The sequence below is a fragment of the Puntigrus tetrazona genome, chromosome 14, assembly GCF_018831695.1.
Source record: "Puntigrus tetrazona isolate hp1 chromosome 14, ASM1883169v1, whole genome shotgun sequence".
Lineage (NCBI taxonomy): Eukaryota > Metazoa > Chordata > Actinopteri > Cypriniformes > Cyprinidae > Puntigrus > Puntigrus tetrazona.
In genome coordinates, this window is record NC_056712.1 from 18,723,552 (window position 1) to 18,739,006 (window position 15,455).

General features: G+C 39.9%; 1 protein-coding gene across 3 annotated transcripts in view; it reads left to right on the plus strand.

Annotated features, from left to right (window-relative positions):
• Positions 1-1,734: 1,734 nt before the first annotated feature.
• Positions 1,735-15,455, plus strand: part of cplx2 (complexin 2) — a 25,615-nt gene continuing 11,894 nt past the window's right edge. Inside the window, exons 1-2 of one of the 3 annotated variants that reach the window (XM_043257712.1) lie at positions 1,735-1,867; positions 13,285-13,411. In XM_043257712.1, coding sequence (XP_043113647.1) covers positions 13,381-13,411 — 31 coding nt within the window. In that variant the 5' untranslated portion in view covers positions 1,735-1,867; positions 13,285-13,380. Of the gene's footprint in view, positions 1,868-12,585; positions 12,733-13,085; positions 13,108-13,284; positions 13,412-15,455 lie in introns of those variants that run through there. The other 2 variants (XM_043257713.1, XM_043257714.1) reach the window with 2 other exon arrangements.

Sequence of the window (15,455 nt, forward strand, 5' to 3'; positions counted from 1 at the left end):
TCCCGTAGTTTGACCTTGAAATGAATCCGTTTCGGTGGATTTGATCTCCGAAGGGTCCCTCGCGGCCCCCTCCGTGACACATTGGGATGATGATTTCATCGGGGCTCCCGTTACAGCTCGCCCGAACTTCGCTGTTCCCTCGCCTGCAGACGTGATGTCAGCTCTCTGAGGTCAGACCGCGTGCGGCCGCTCTGTGTTCAGAGGCTTTGTTTGGGCCGATTGTGCGCGGCCCGAGCACCTGTCGGTAATGTTTGCTCAGCTCTGTGTACAGGAGGTAATGAGCGATCAGTAATCGCGGTGCACGCCACTTACGGCAAGATCCTGGCGACCTTCAGAACGGAAAAAAAAAAACCAGAGTCTAAAACAGCTGAATGCACGTAATGCCACGTTGCTGATAGATGGTGTCACGGAACATTGTCGTTTGCCATCGCCGACTGTTTGTGCAGTGAGAGTGGGCCTAAAGACGAGCTGATAGGACAGCACGAGGTTTCACGAGTGGAGACGGCTTATAAATACGAGAGTGAATCCTCAAAGATTGCTTGATTTTACCGGACAGAGCTCACTCTTGAAAGAGCAGCGATTATATATTGGTATTGGTTTTTTTGCGTCTAAGACTCTTTGTGTTCAGCTGTTTTAAAATGAAAATGATGGTATTTATAGTAAAATTGTGGTTATACACACACACACACACCTACTACACTTTTACTATAATAAAACCATGGTTAATTTGATTTGTAGGACTTTTTGTGTCTACTTTCTTTCTTTGATTTGCAATCTGAATCAAATGATTCGTGATCCGTTCTCCGAAGTCCCAATCTGAATCAAATGATTCTAAATCAAATGATTCTCAATGCGCGCTCCCGATTAGAAATCATATCTTTTGTGATCCGTTCTCCGAAGTCCCAATATAGATCAAATGATTCACAATAATAAAATCAAGCAATTTGCTCCAAAGTCCCGATCTAAATCATGTGATTTGCGAATCAACTCCGAAGCCCCAATCTGAATCAGATTATGTGATCTGCACTTTTTTAAGTTTTGATCTGAAGCGGTTCACAATCGGTTCTAGTCCCAATCTAAATTAGTCCCAAACATGCTTAGTTTCCAATCTAAATCCGATATATCCAACGATTTACACGCAAATGTGTCTGTTTCTCCCATTTTGGCGCCTTCAGTCATGTTTAAACGACACTACTGCTCCTTAGTTTTACGACCTGAATTAAGTATTCACATTTCCATTCAGAAGATAGCTGCTTTCCACGTCGACACATCCAGCGCGAACACATTCAGGTGAAAAGTCCCATTAATAAGACGAGCTATAATAAACAGCCAGCATTTTTAGATAGAGACGTTGTGCATTATGATCGACTTTCGCTATATTTCGCGCCATTCGATATACGGTTGATGGCAGTTCGATGGCAAATCAGTTGGGTATCGTTTAAATCAGTGTTAAATCGATCAGTTAGCTATCTATATGCTTGTGGCGTCAGCATGCATAATTAAAACGGTACCTGTGTCCAGAAATACAGAAATGCGGAAGTGGCGTTCTGTTGCTATGACAACCTCCTCCTGTTCGCCGGCGACGCGCTCTCACTAACTTCTACGTTAAACTTCGGCGTTTACGGAAACATTCGCAAAGCGCACGTATGCTTGTGTTTAAAACCAACAGCACGCACATCTTCGGGGCTTCCTCGGCGGGGGGCTTTCAAAGCTCCCCATAACGCAGTGGGAGCGGTTCTCGACGGCAGAGGGGCGGGCGCGGGAGAATCTGACAAGAGAGGAGGGAGGGGGCGACTCGGTACGGAGCAGCACACATCAGACGCTCGAGTCAAAGCAGTCGAGACCGCGGAGCCGCCACGTCGCGGAGGTTTGTAAACGCTCGCATGCTCTCTTTTTCTCTGAACGCCGTCGCGGGGACGGGGGAGGGTTGCGCGCGCGGGGCGAGGCGAGGCGAGGCGCGAGCCGCCGGTTTCGGCTCCGCGTTCGCGAGAAAAGGGCGAGTGGAAACGTGAGCCGCCCTGCCGGGTGCTTTGAGACGCCCTGTGCGTTTTCGGGTTGGCCGTGGAGACAGAAGCGCGTGCGACGCGCATGATGAGGGATAGAGAGAGAGAGAGAGAGAGAGAGAGAGAGAGAGAGAGAGAGAGAGAGACGGAGTATGCGCAGGTGCAGCATTTGATGAATCTGTCAGCTGATGGACTGCATGATTGCATTGTGTACCGGGCAAGGCCGAGAACAGCTGAATGGGGTGCATGATCCTACCGTGGGGTTGAGCTACAGATGTGTGGTGCATGTGTGAGAAACCAGCATCTGATCTGCCTCGAGCTCCAGTACAGTATATGTAGCGTCGCCTTATATGTACAGTATATACGCTCTTACTGTACATTGTATTGGCTTTATGTGTAAAGGTCTATAACAGCGTATCTAATAATTTGTTCAAACAGCGTTAGCTAACAGACAGCGTATATAGTATAAGTGCCAAATAATTCTGTAATCATATTAATCATATTACTGTTATTATAGCTAACCTCTTCATTTTTGTCTTCCAATTCTTTAATGCGCTACAAGGAGAGGGATATGAACATATGTTTAATCAGTTTTCTAACGACATAATCATGTATTCATTCAAAGTCCACTTGTGTTGTTCTGTGCGCTTTTTTCTTTCGTGTTATCTTAAGGGAATTTGCCTTTTTAATTTTAGTTTTAGCATAACATTATAACACCACTCGTTGATTTGCTTTTTTATTATTTGAATAATAAACCAATGTACAATTGACATTTGAGGCTTAATTTTGATTGTTTTTATGTAGATATATGGCATCCAGTCGCTTCAGATAATGGTGTAAACACCCTTCAGTTGCGGTAATCGTAATTAATAATTGCAATTATGATTTCAAGGGAATTTTATGGGACAGTTATGATTTTTGTCATAATCGTTCAGCCCTATTAGGAATGCATCTTTTTTCATTACTGTGAATCTTAACTAATATAGTAGTCATTTTGCGCGTTGATTTGTGCACCAAAATACGCTGCGATGTGTGTTTTTTTTTCATTTATTTATGAAATTTAGTAGCAATCATTGAGTGAAATAAACATGAAAATCGCATCAATGCTGACTGGAGTTTATTTGATCATGTACACATCAATTTATCCATGTTCTCATCTGGCATTGCTAACACCGTAAACTTAAGTAATGCAATATTTTAATGCAGGATGTTTTAAGAACGCCATCAGTATGATATTTAGTTTATAATCAGTTCCCACGAGGTTAAAATCTGACCACCTGATACTTCAGTGTTACAGTAATTATGTTCTGAGCCGCTGAAATGGCTTTTGCGCGCGGCGCTGCTGTTCTTATATGCTCAAGACAGTAGCGCTTTCTCGCTTTCAAAAGGATTCCTCCTGATTGGATGCAGCAAATGCACATTACTGCTCCTTACTTTCCGCCCCCAGGCAAGAATAGGAATTAGGCCTAACCCTTGACCATTATTCACGTGCTGTCTTTGAGAGGCTGAGAGTGAAAGGAGAGTTAAAAGGAGCGAAAAAGGGAATGGGTGGTATAGTAGGGGATCAAAAACTCGATTTAGATCGCCTGTGGTGCTTGATGTTTGCTGTCACGCAACTTTGCAAAAGAAAAATGCAGTATACGCATGCACTTGTTTTGCTATATCTGCGTATTTCAATTGCCATGTAGATGATTGTGCTTCTTTATCCGATTTGGCACTGCATCACTTGCTCACCAATGGATGCTCTGCAGCGAATGGGTGCCGTCGACTGATAAAAACAGCCGATGAAAACCTCACAGTGATCCACAGGTAACGCGCGCTGCTCCGATCCATCGGTTAGGATCTTGCGAAGTGAAAAGCTGCATGTTTGCAAGAAGCAAAAAAATGATTGCTACTTTTATCAAACCTTCAAACCATTGCTTCCGGCTAATGTGTGAGTCTTTCATCCGTAATGTTGTTTTTGCAGTGAAAAAGTTGCAAACGGACGAGAAATATGTAGGTTATTTTGACGTGAGAGGACAACATGAGGTTGACTTTATAGAGGAAGGATCATTCTGGAGTCGAAAGTTCCTTAATGATGGCCCTCTTATGCCTTCTTGCGGTTTTCCACTTCACTTTATTCTACAAATTGATTATTGTGATGTTCTTGGACACTTTTTCGCTGCACACGATCCAACGTAACGCTACATTTCTCCAGCTCAGTTGCGATGAGCGAACAAACCCGTTTACATCTCGGATGGCCCGAGGTTGAGGTTTTCTTTTGGTGCGAACCGTTCCTTTTCGCCGTGTTTCACCCACAAGGTTCAGCTTTCGCTTGTTGGCTTTTTAAACTATATATAGAGCTGGAGAATCATCATCCGTTTAAAACGACCAGGAGACATTCGTACAGGCACGAAGTTATGATTCATGACTCTTTAAGTCGGTCCTATGGACGCATCTGTCCTCCGGCGCGGGTGGAAGGAGCGTCTCGGCGAGGTTGTTGGTGACAGGTGTGGAGTGGCGCTTTTGAAGCCTCCGCTGTGTGTTCGGTGCCGAGAGTCGTCAGGAGAGGTCTAGCTGCAGGGGAGAAATCAAGCGCTGAATTATTTATAGCTGTGTCCAAACCGCCATCAAATTGCATTGCGAGGCTTTATGATCATATTGCCTTTTCTAGGCTTCCGCGGCCGCCAAGCAAAAAACGGGCGACAGGTGATCATTGCGATCCGCGCTAATAACTGCTTTATGAAACGCGAAGCATTCCTGCTCGGTTTGATTCGCCCTCGACACAACCAGACCCGCGTCATTCGATATCGAAAGGCTAAGAGAACGAAGCTTTGGCCGCACCTGGTGCGAACCTTGCGAACCTGATACACGCGTTACCGAGTCAAGCTGCGGAAAGACGTCAGAGGGGTTGATTATAATTGAAAAGACCTTTAATCTGGCTAAATGGTCTGAAGATAATGCTCTTTGGATGAAATGCTCGCAGCAAGTGTTTCAGCAGAAAGCTTATCTCTCTTCTCCAGATTTTTACTGCCTCTCCTCCGTTTGGCAGAAACATACAAAAACACTTCAGGTTCAAGAAAGAGGCCTGGGTTAGCCGCAACGGACAACGTACGAAGAGTATGAGAGCGTGCAAAATAATAAAAAAGAGTTTCGCAAACTTTTCTCAGCCCCCGACGCTTGCGCGAGCCAAGGACACAGCGCTTAGACGGGAAAATACCATCTGTCCGACGTGTAGGCCGTACCGGGCGAGTGTTGTATCCTCATCTCTTGGCACAGGTGGTCCGGCGTTTCACAATATGCACGCGGATTTATTCGCAAATCTATCGAGCGCAACTGTTCGTTTGTCACAGTCAGGCCCGTCTGTTTGTTACGCGCAGCTCCTGTTTGAACACAATGAATCAGGTGTTAGCGGTGCGGTCGGCGGCAATGCAGTCATGTGTAAGTGACACGCCGACCTTAATGTGACAAGAGTTAATTGGCCCCCCGTCAGAGAGGAGGGGTTCCTGTGACCTCTCCTGCGAGGCCGGCCCAGCACGCAATGATAGGCTTTGACAATTACGTAGCAGGGGGGCAATGGGAGCCACCGCGGACCCCCTCTCTGAAATCAAGTGTCCTCAACTGCTGTGTGATATTCATATTCATACGCCGGCTTAAGTGGGTCAGTGCTGACTCGTGATACATTGCTGTAAAGCATCAGATTTTTCTTCTGTGCACAGCAAACTAATAATAGGAAATCATAAAATGCGTTAAAGGACTAAAATCAAACAATTTTTGATAAACTGCTTATTTAAAGTGCGCATAATATGGATTTTTTTTTTTATATCTTTATTGTCACACAAGGGAATGAAAACATCCCGCAAAGTTTTGAATTCGAAAGCGCACCGTGTATAAAGTTATTGTCTCTCAAAAGAAAGAGAGAGAGCATCCTGTGAAGGAAATTACATTTTTAAGACGTACTAAATTAACTAAATTTACAGCTAATGTTATATACCAAGTTAAAAAGCAGTATCCTAATTTTTTGGAATTAATTACAGATAAAATTACAGTTTGAAATGGCACGTAATAAATTATTTACCATAATTTTTAGTTTTCATTATATGCTTCATTATTATTACTTATTAGTATAATTAAAAACTAAAAACATTAAAAAGTTTTGTCACTTTTGTCTATAAAATAATCTTATACAATGAAATAAAATATGTAACTCGGAAAAAAAAAGTTAACTATTAACATTATAACATTTCTCGTTTTAAATTTGGTTTAACTTGATGTACTAAAATAACAAACTAAAAGTGAAATAAAAGTAATAAATCTGTTTTTTTTGGTTTTTTTTATTAAACAAAAGGGCAAAAAAATGACTAAAACTATACAAAGTAAAAATAAAAACTAATCGAAAATATAAATAATACTGAAATAGCACTGTTCAAAAATAATTATTATATATATTTAAGAAATATATTATATTTATATAATATATATTTACAGACTTGCGGACAAACTGCCTAAGCAGTCCAAAAAGAAATAGTTAACCTCACAAGTACTCTTCAAGAACTAGATGCTTGTCAAAATCCCGGTGGCTTTTGCTTCACTTGGCGGCAATCTCAAAAGCAAAGATTTCTTTTTGGCCGTAAGAGTCGTAGTAATGAAGAGCTCGTGCGCTGGATTCCCTACAGCCAGTTTGGCACGTTTTTGCACTGCTTTCGGTTGATGTTTCATATGAGAAAGCCTTGCCCTGATAACAAATCCAAACACCTGTTTCTGTACTGCTTTACTTTTATGATACGCACAGGAAGATGCTCAGGTGCTTCAAGAGCGGAGCTTGAAGCCGTTTATACGTGTTTTAGTCAGGTTTTTATTCACACTGATAATGGTTTATGTTGCTCATGAAGCTTCTTCTTTAAGTAAATATTAGCATTCTTTGTATATCACGTTGCATACGACATTTAGCATTTCTAACAAATAATATGATGATTCGCTTTCTTGGTTTGTCGGCGAAGCCTATAGAGAAACATTTCTGTCCAATTAGAAATAGTTATGATCCCATAAGTGACTTATATTTAGCATTGTGACATTATTAAATGTTTAAGTATTAAAAAGTAAATAATGCATATACATGAATCCAGTTAAATAAAAAAATGCCTATATTTGACCACTTTTAGTTAGGTTTAATTAAGCGATATTATGTTAGTATCCATTTGACCGTGTCATTATAGTTATTTAAACCTAAATATGCTTCATATGCTTTCTTGTATGCTTTTTAAATACCGTGTTTTGTCGTACAACTCTGTTGCTTTTAAATGCGCTATAAAAATACATTTTGACCATATTTTAAGTCATAATTAACCGCTGGAAAAAGCCGACTGTTTTTACAGTAGACGGTTTTAAAATGAAAGCTGGTTTTCTGAGATTATGAAAGAAATATTGCTTCCTTGGTAGATCTCTGGGATCTTTGGGGATGCCTTTTCTCCTGCTCCGCGGCATCGCATGTGCTTTTACGGTGTTTGTGTGACACATGTAGCGCTCTGCGTTAGCTCTGCGTGCTAATGAACGCCGAACCCCCGGCGAAATGATTCCAGGCATGATGTATTAATAGACACGCTGAGAATGAACAGATTGCCTCCCTGCTCCTGCGGGTCGGGATGGATCTGCACAGTATAGTCGCCAGGCCCCCAACGCCACAAATCGAATCTCGTCGTGAGCGGCGCTTTTCCGTCAGAATGTCTTTGTAAACCAAGCAGCGCTGCGCTGAGTTTAACCTAATTACCCCTCATGCCCTGCCTTCCTGTTTCCCTCCCACAACCTCCCACGTCTTCTCTTGTGCGGGAAGTGTATCGGTTCCTTATTTACCGTCCGGGCGTATCCGCGGCGTGGGTTGAAGCCGCTCTGTTTGCTGTAACGGTTGCATAATCGCCGCTTTTATCTTTTATTTTATGACCATTAAGCAAAAATGATGGCAATCGGCATATGGTTTAAAGACTTTGGCAGACATCCAAGCTCCAGATTGCGCGCGTGTTTTCATACTTCGACATGATAATTTGGCATACTCACTGCTATTTTTTGCTCTTTTAATCAAGTAATAATTGAAGCGCGAAGTGGTTTGGCAAGCTCAGCAGAAATGTCAGAGGAGAAACGTAACGGCTCTAAGTGTACGACTCGCCGCAGGCATCATGGACATGCAACTCAACCGAGAAATATTGCTCATCTTTATTTCAGGCTTGTCTTTTAGGCTGCAATGAATGAATGAATGAACAGTGTTATTCACCCAGTGTTTTATCCTCATATTAAAAACGATTGCTTTCACTGTAAAACAGTTTTTACCACTTATTTGTAATAGTTTAAACATTTCATAAATGCTTCGAAACATTTAGTAAATGTCAGGCATGTTTATTACCCTCAGGTAAATGTTGTCCTTGCAGCTTTTTTAGAATTTGTGTTATTCTATTTTATATATGCATAAATAATATTGGTCTATAACATGTCAGAATGCACTATATGTAATGCAATATATAGGCTACAGACTACCTGGTCTCATGGCATAAATGTAACTTGGCGCACTTTTTAGCTTCGGTTCAATTCTGCGTAACTATACTTCAACAAGACTGCGCAAAACGTAGCAGAAATGACGCGGTTGCATCAACAAATGGGTAGATTTAGGGTTGGATTTGGTGTAGGGTATATTTGTACATCAGCGAAATAAAACCGTGCCAGGGTTGACGTATTGAACCTGTGTTTTACCGCCACATTTCTCTTCGAAACTTTAGTTAAATGTGCAGTAAGGTACAATGGTGTTGCACAAAACGTGCACAGAGGTACATATTTTTATGAGACCAGGTCGGCTAAAAGAGAAAAACCCCACCACTGATTCATTAACTTGAAGAAATAGCCTGTGTGCAAGTCAGTGTTTTACAGAGTTAGGAAAATTATGGCACGCACACAAAAAGTAGCTATACTTTGGGCTTTCTAGAATGAACGAACACAGAAAAGTGCAGCGATACAATCTGTCAAGACACAAGAAAGGATTACTGAACACGCTGATATTTCCCCAAGGTTTTGATGCTATTTTCTGTCCCTTTTGCTTTAAAGGCTTCTTTGTGGATAGGAAAGGTTGCGTTTTAAAGTCATGTAGCTGCTTTGAAACCGAAAGCTCTAGGATTGCGGGGAAAGTCAGGAGTCCTTCCTCGTCCATATCTATTGATTTGAACTGGCCCCAGGCGTCTTTTACTTGACTCATTAAGCTGTGGCTGAAGGTAGCTTCCAATAGGCTTAATGGATGCAACCAGGGACCACGCGTATCACTCCTAAATGGCTGTCCTTGAAAGGATCTGTAAGAAGATAACAGAGGATGTGGAGAAAATCAAGTAGAACTAATCTTCACTGAAGTCATTAGTCCGCTGCCACGAGATGCATGCCTGAAGTGAACAGTCTACCACCAGATAAATTCACAATTATTTACTGTATGCAACCAGCTGTCTGTGCAAATCAATCGATTTTATGGTGCTCAAATGTGGGAAAATCTCACGTAACTGCTTTGCGATGCCGCATGCGAGATTGCCGTCTTATAATTGCTTTTTTGATTTATAGGCGTTGCGTTATTGGCTGTTTGTGTACGAAAGCAAACCCATAAAAAGTCTCTTTTTTTTACCGCAGACTTCAGAGTGGTTTGCCGCGCATGTGGAAAAACCGTGTTTCCATTCATGCCTTATCGTGTCGCATAATTGTGTAAATGTTAAAGCCTTTAATAGGAAGGGTAATAATTTCATGCCTGGTTGGGCAAAGTCTCAGTCAGCTCCATCCACGCTCTTAAGCAGCTACGTTGTTTTCCCGAGACCTCTGATTTCAAAAATCTATCACAGTATTTAGCGCGGTAAGCATCTCGAATTGATTGTGACATTATCGCGACGTCGCTTTGTGCCACACATCAGCGATTTTCTGTTTAGGAAATCAAACGCCTTGTAGTTTGCTGCTAAAGTAGCGCTTACGTAAGAATCCAGTAATAGCTCAGAAAGTATATGGTCTCTGCTCTTCTCCCGTCTTTAGCGTGAAACTATACAACTATCCTGTGCAATCTTGTGTGCGTTGAGAGTTTCAGAATAAAAGACAGTGTTGCCAGGTGCATGTTTTTTCTGCAGAGTTAGGCTACTTCTATACTGCCGCTGTAGGTTGGGTTTTTTTAAATCTGTCTCCCTGGAATGCGATTTTGAAACTATTTTGATACCCATTTCCCCCGGAGCGTGTTTGGTCTAGTTTCGGCCACGAATAAGCTGGTTTTGTTCCGCAGACTTGGCAACCCTGACTTTCGAGTTTCGCTTTAATTTGGCAAAAACCGCAACCTCGAGGCTGTCATTCTAATCCCATTATATCATTGTAGAAGCTCAAAGATGGATTAGATGCACCAATCAATCAGAACGTCTCTTCTCCTTGACATCTTCCCACCATTGTAATGCATTGTGAGCTTTCAGATGACATATATCCTCGCGCTGTCTTGTTTTCACAAATCTCCACATTGGCGTGTCAGATTATCATATAATTTACATTTACATTTCACCAGGATGGATGCTTGAGCCGTACGACAAAGATTTATAATTAGATGCAAAGCAATGTTTGATAATGCAAATCATTCAAAGCAAATGGTTATTGCGCCGCATCGTTTTTTTTTCAGCCTCTCCAGTCATTACTCAAGTGAAAACACTCTGAAGACAGTTTAATGGAAGCATTTATGTGCAAAACACTGTCAAGGCTCAGCTACAGTGCATCAGCGCTGTGTGTGTCGAGGGGGGAGAGGTTTTTTGTACTGGATGCAGGTTGAATTGAACTGGTAAATGGCTCACAAACTCAACCTCAAGGTCGAGGAAGGACACTTTGTGTTATGCTAATCAGGCCTGGTGGGTGTTAGCACAGCCCCATTTTGACTTGAGAAAAGAAGGTCAGCCGCTGCATGCAGGAAAGGGTCAGCATGACTATTAATAAGAATGATTGATTTTAGGATTAGTTTTAGCTTTAATGTTTTTCTTACAATCTACAGATTTTCTTTGTGCATAACATCGTAATCTTAAGCAACTATAGGTTTAGCGATAATAATAACTATTGCATGGTGGAGCTCTAAAGAGGATACATATAGGGAATATTTTGCTTTCGATCATCTGCTTAAAAGCATCACGAATTCAAAGGAACTATACATTTCACAACTGTTAATCTGCAACACTTTGTTTTAATTTTTTAGAACTATAAACTGTATAATTTGGTTAGTCTGTTTGAAATGAATGACGAAGAGACGATTTATATAAAATACTGTATTAGATAAAATTGTAGAATTGGTAAAATAATTGTTAATAATCTGTTTTGATATTTTAAATAAATACTCTATTATTATTTTTTATTATTACATGTGCTAGAAGATGCAAAAACATGCATAACAACCTGCAATAGATGACAATATAAATAAAAAAATGCGGTTTAGCAGTTTATATATATATATATATATATATATATATATATATATATATATATATATATATATATATATATATATATATATATATATATATATATATATATATATATATATATATACTACTATAAGGAGAATGCATGAAAAAGTAAAGAAACATTTTAAAAGCTATTGTATACTCCAGGCAAACCAAAACATGCAGTAATTGGGGTAATCTGTCCTTTAAATTTAGGAGAAGAAACTTGATTTTACTGAAGGGAGATGGAGAGATGAGGGGGAGGAGTGTGGGCGAGTATGAATGAATTTACTGGAGCGACAGAGAGAGAGAGAGAGAGAGAGAGACAGAGAGAGAGAGAGAGAGAGAGAGAGAGAGAGAGAGAGAGAGAGAGAGAGAGAGAGAGAGAGAGAGAGAGAGAGAGAGAGAGAGAGAGAGAGAGAGAGAGAGAGAGAGAGAGAGAGAGAGAGAGAGAGAGAGAGAGAGAGAGAGAGAGAGAGAGAGAGAGAGAGAGAGAGAGAGAGAGAGAGAGAGAGAGAGAGAGAGAGAGAGAGAGAGAGAGAGAGAGAGAGAGAGAGAGAGAGAGAGAGAGAGAGAGAGAGAGAGAGAGAGAGAGAGAGAGAGAGAGAGAGAGAGAGAGAGAGACAGAGAGAGAGAGAGAGAGAGAGAGAGAGAGAGAGAGAGAGAGAGAGAGAGAGAGAGAGAGAGAGAGAGAGAGAGAGAGAGAGAGAGAGAGAGAGAGAGAGAGAGAGAGAGAGAGAGAGAGAGAGAGAGAGAGAGAGAGAGAGAGAGAGAGAGAGAGAGAGAGAGAGAGAGAGACACAGAGAGAGAGAGAGAGAGAGAGAGACACAGAGAGAGAGAGAGAGAGAGAGAGAGAGAGAGAGAGAGAGAGAGAGAGAGAGAGAGAGAGACAGAGAGAGAGAGAGAGAGAGAGAGAGAGAGAGAGAGAGAGAGAGAGAGAGAGAGAGAGAGAGAGAGAGAGAGAGAGAGAGAGAGAGAGAGAGAGAGAGAGAGAGAGAGAGAGAGAGAGAGAGAGAGAGAGAGAGAGAGAGAGAGAGAGAGAGAGAGAGAGAGAGAGAGAGAGAGAGAGAGAGAGAGAGAGAGACAGAGAGAGAGAGAGAGAGAGAGACAGAGAGAGAGAGAGAGAGACAGAGAGAGAGAGAGAGAGAGACAGAGAGAGAGAGAGAGGTGGATTATCAGGACGCAGTGAGTGTTTGTCATGTTCCAGCTATTGGAGCATGTAGTTTTCTTTAACGTTCAGTTAGGAATCCTTCAAGAAGAACAAATTGCAAGTCAGTAAGCTGGTAAGTGGAAGCAGACTTCAATAAATACATGATAAGAACTAGTTACATAATTCTAGTTTGTTTAATGTTTCTTTCATTAATCTGCGTGCTCGAGTCTCGTCTCTTTAGAGGTCCCGTAGGGTTCTTCTTCTTTGTTGTTTTTTTGCACGGGGAGTTTTCGGGCATCCGAAGTCTTAATGAAGCTCTGGATTCAGATTTTGCGCGTGTGTTATGCCTCACACATGTCATAGCCGAACCGGGCAGACCATCTCTTGTGTGTCCACAGAAAGTATTTCGAATGAAATCAAGCTCTCGCGAAGGACTTCTCGAGATAAAATCCGCAATAAACGACTTGACATTTCCACTTAATGTCACGGTGTAGCCGGAGATGCTCCTGTAAGCAATAATTACTTGGTCTTTCTGGAGTTTTCAGAACTGACTGTGAGCTGGTTTTAAGATTCGTCTCGAGGCTCAGCATAAAAGCAGATGTTTGTATTGATGCTGTAGTGATCAGCGTGATCTAAATGAAGTGCCAGTCTTTCCGATTGACCTCTGTCTTTTCACTTTCCGTAGGTGTGAAGGATTCTTCAGGAGACGGACACAGAAGCAGGATCACAGCCGGACTAAATGCACCATTCTCTTTAAGAGGACCACGTATCTGAGTGCATCATGGATTTTGTGATGAAGCAAGCGCTGGGCGGTAAGTGTCATGTTAGCAACCATCGCATGACGTATTTCTACAAAGATTGATTAGCCTCGATTGTAATGTGTGGTCAGGACCAATTTAGATTTGATTGATTCTGGCCTCATTAAGAGGACATTAAGATACTATTAGGGTTTTTATTACATTTTTCATTTTCATTTATCTATATTTTACAGTTTTTGTAATATATATATATATATATATATATATATATATATATATATATATATATATATATAAATAAAAATGTATATGTATATATATATATATATATATATATATATATATATATAATAAATAAAATAAAAATGTATATGTGTGTATATATATATATATATATATATATATATATATATTTGTGTGTTTTTTTATTATGTCTGTATCGTTTTTAAATATTTATTTCCAAATTAGTCATTTTAGTTCTACAAAATGAAGAATGGAGATAAATAAGAATGTTTTTTTTTTTTGCAATAACGGCATGTTTTTATGGATTTAGTTTTATTAACTTTGTTTTGTTTATGAACTCCTGGTTTTGATAACTGTTTGGCATGTGGCAGAAACTGATGATGAGGTTTTTTTCTTCACTGTAAAATTTAAATAATTGTTTAAAATAAAGATAATGTTATATATATATATATATATATATATATATATATATATATATATATATATATATATATATATATATAATATCTAGGTCTGTTTGTTGTATTTCTATATCAATTTATCATCTATATCTAGTACACACACACACACACATATATGTAAATAAAATGTAATTAATCGTTTGATTGTTTGATGTTTAATTGTACACACACACAATTAACAAATGTGTGTGTGTGTGTGTGTGTGTGTGTGTGTGTGTGTGTGTGTGTGTGTGTGTGTGAGAGAGAGAGAAATAACAATTTTCACTTACATAATAGCATGTAACCCGGAATTGATTTTAATTATTTATTTTTTTTTGCTAATTAAACACATTAAGACATTAAATCTGCATTTAGTAGTAATCACACCAGTATTTATATATGGTATATATATGGTAATTATACCATATAAATGGTACCAAACTGTAATTTGGTGCAAGACAGTCGGCATAAATTCATGCTTTTTTTTTTTTACAATAACAAAGAAAAGTGCTTATTGATTTGTGCAGTTTTACTTTATTTGTGTTACAGCTTTGCCCCCTCCTATAAATATATAACTTCGTCTAAAGGTCACCGAGCCTCTAAATCAATTTCATGATTCGGTTTTATCAGCTGAGTGACTATGGGCAATAAAAAACGAAATGCATTTCTCTTCTGTCAATTCCCTTGAGTGGGTCAGATGTAGCAGATTGCATTGTGACCACACAATGACCTTCTGCGCACCGTGTCTTTAAGAAACACAGATCGTCTTTTCCCGGCACGTCTTATTTCACACACTTTACATATATATATATATATATATATATATATATATATATATATATATATATAAAAGCTTTGATATGTAAATGTGACCTGAGTTCGATCTCAACCCCGTAAAAACCTTTATCAAACGTGATTGTATTTTTCCATTGTTTGGAGCGTCTTATAAACCAGCGTGGCTTAAATTCTGCTTCGTAGCTCTGAGGTAATGGAGCATGATTTACTCACCGAAATCATCCATTATTAAGCAGACTTTCCCTAGCCTGACTTCCTCAACCCTTGCAAATTATTCAGAAGCGTATAGTATTTCTTTAGGATCCCGCAGAGAAGACCCCGCATCCAGCGGACTGTAAAAAAACTACCTTTATGTTTTAACCCTTTTGTTTTAGTGCGAAAGACTTTTTATTAAAGAAAGATGCGAGACAGAAAACAAGAATAAAATGTAATAACAAATGCGCTTCAGCCCTGCTTATCGAAAGTCACCAGCATTTTTGAGCATTTTGATCATCAAACTTTTCATGGCACTCTTAATATTTTGGGTAAAAGACGTCTGGTTTGAAATAAATGAATAAAAAGGCCATAGAAAGCACGTTGATGGCAATTAAAGCATCTTCTTAATAGGTTTTTGGAGAATA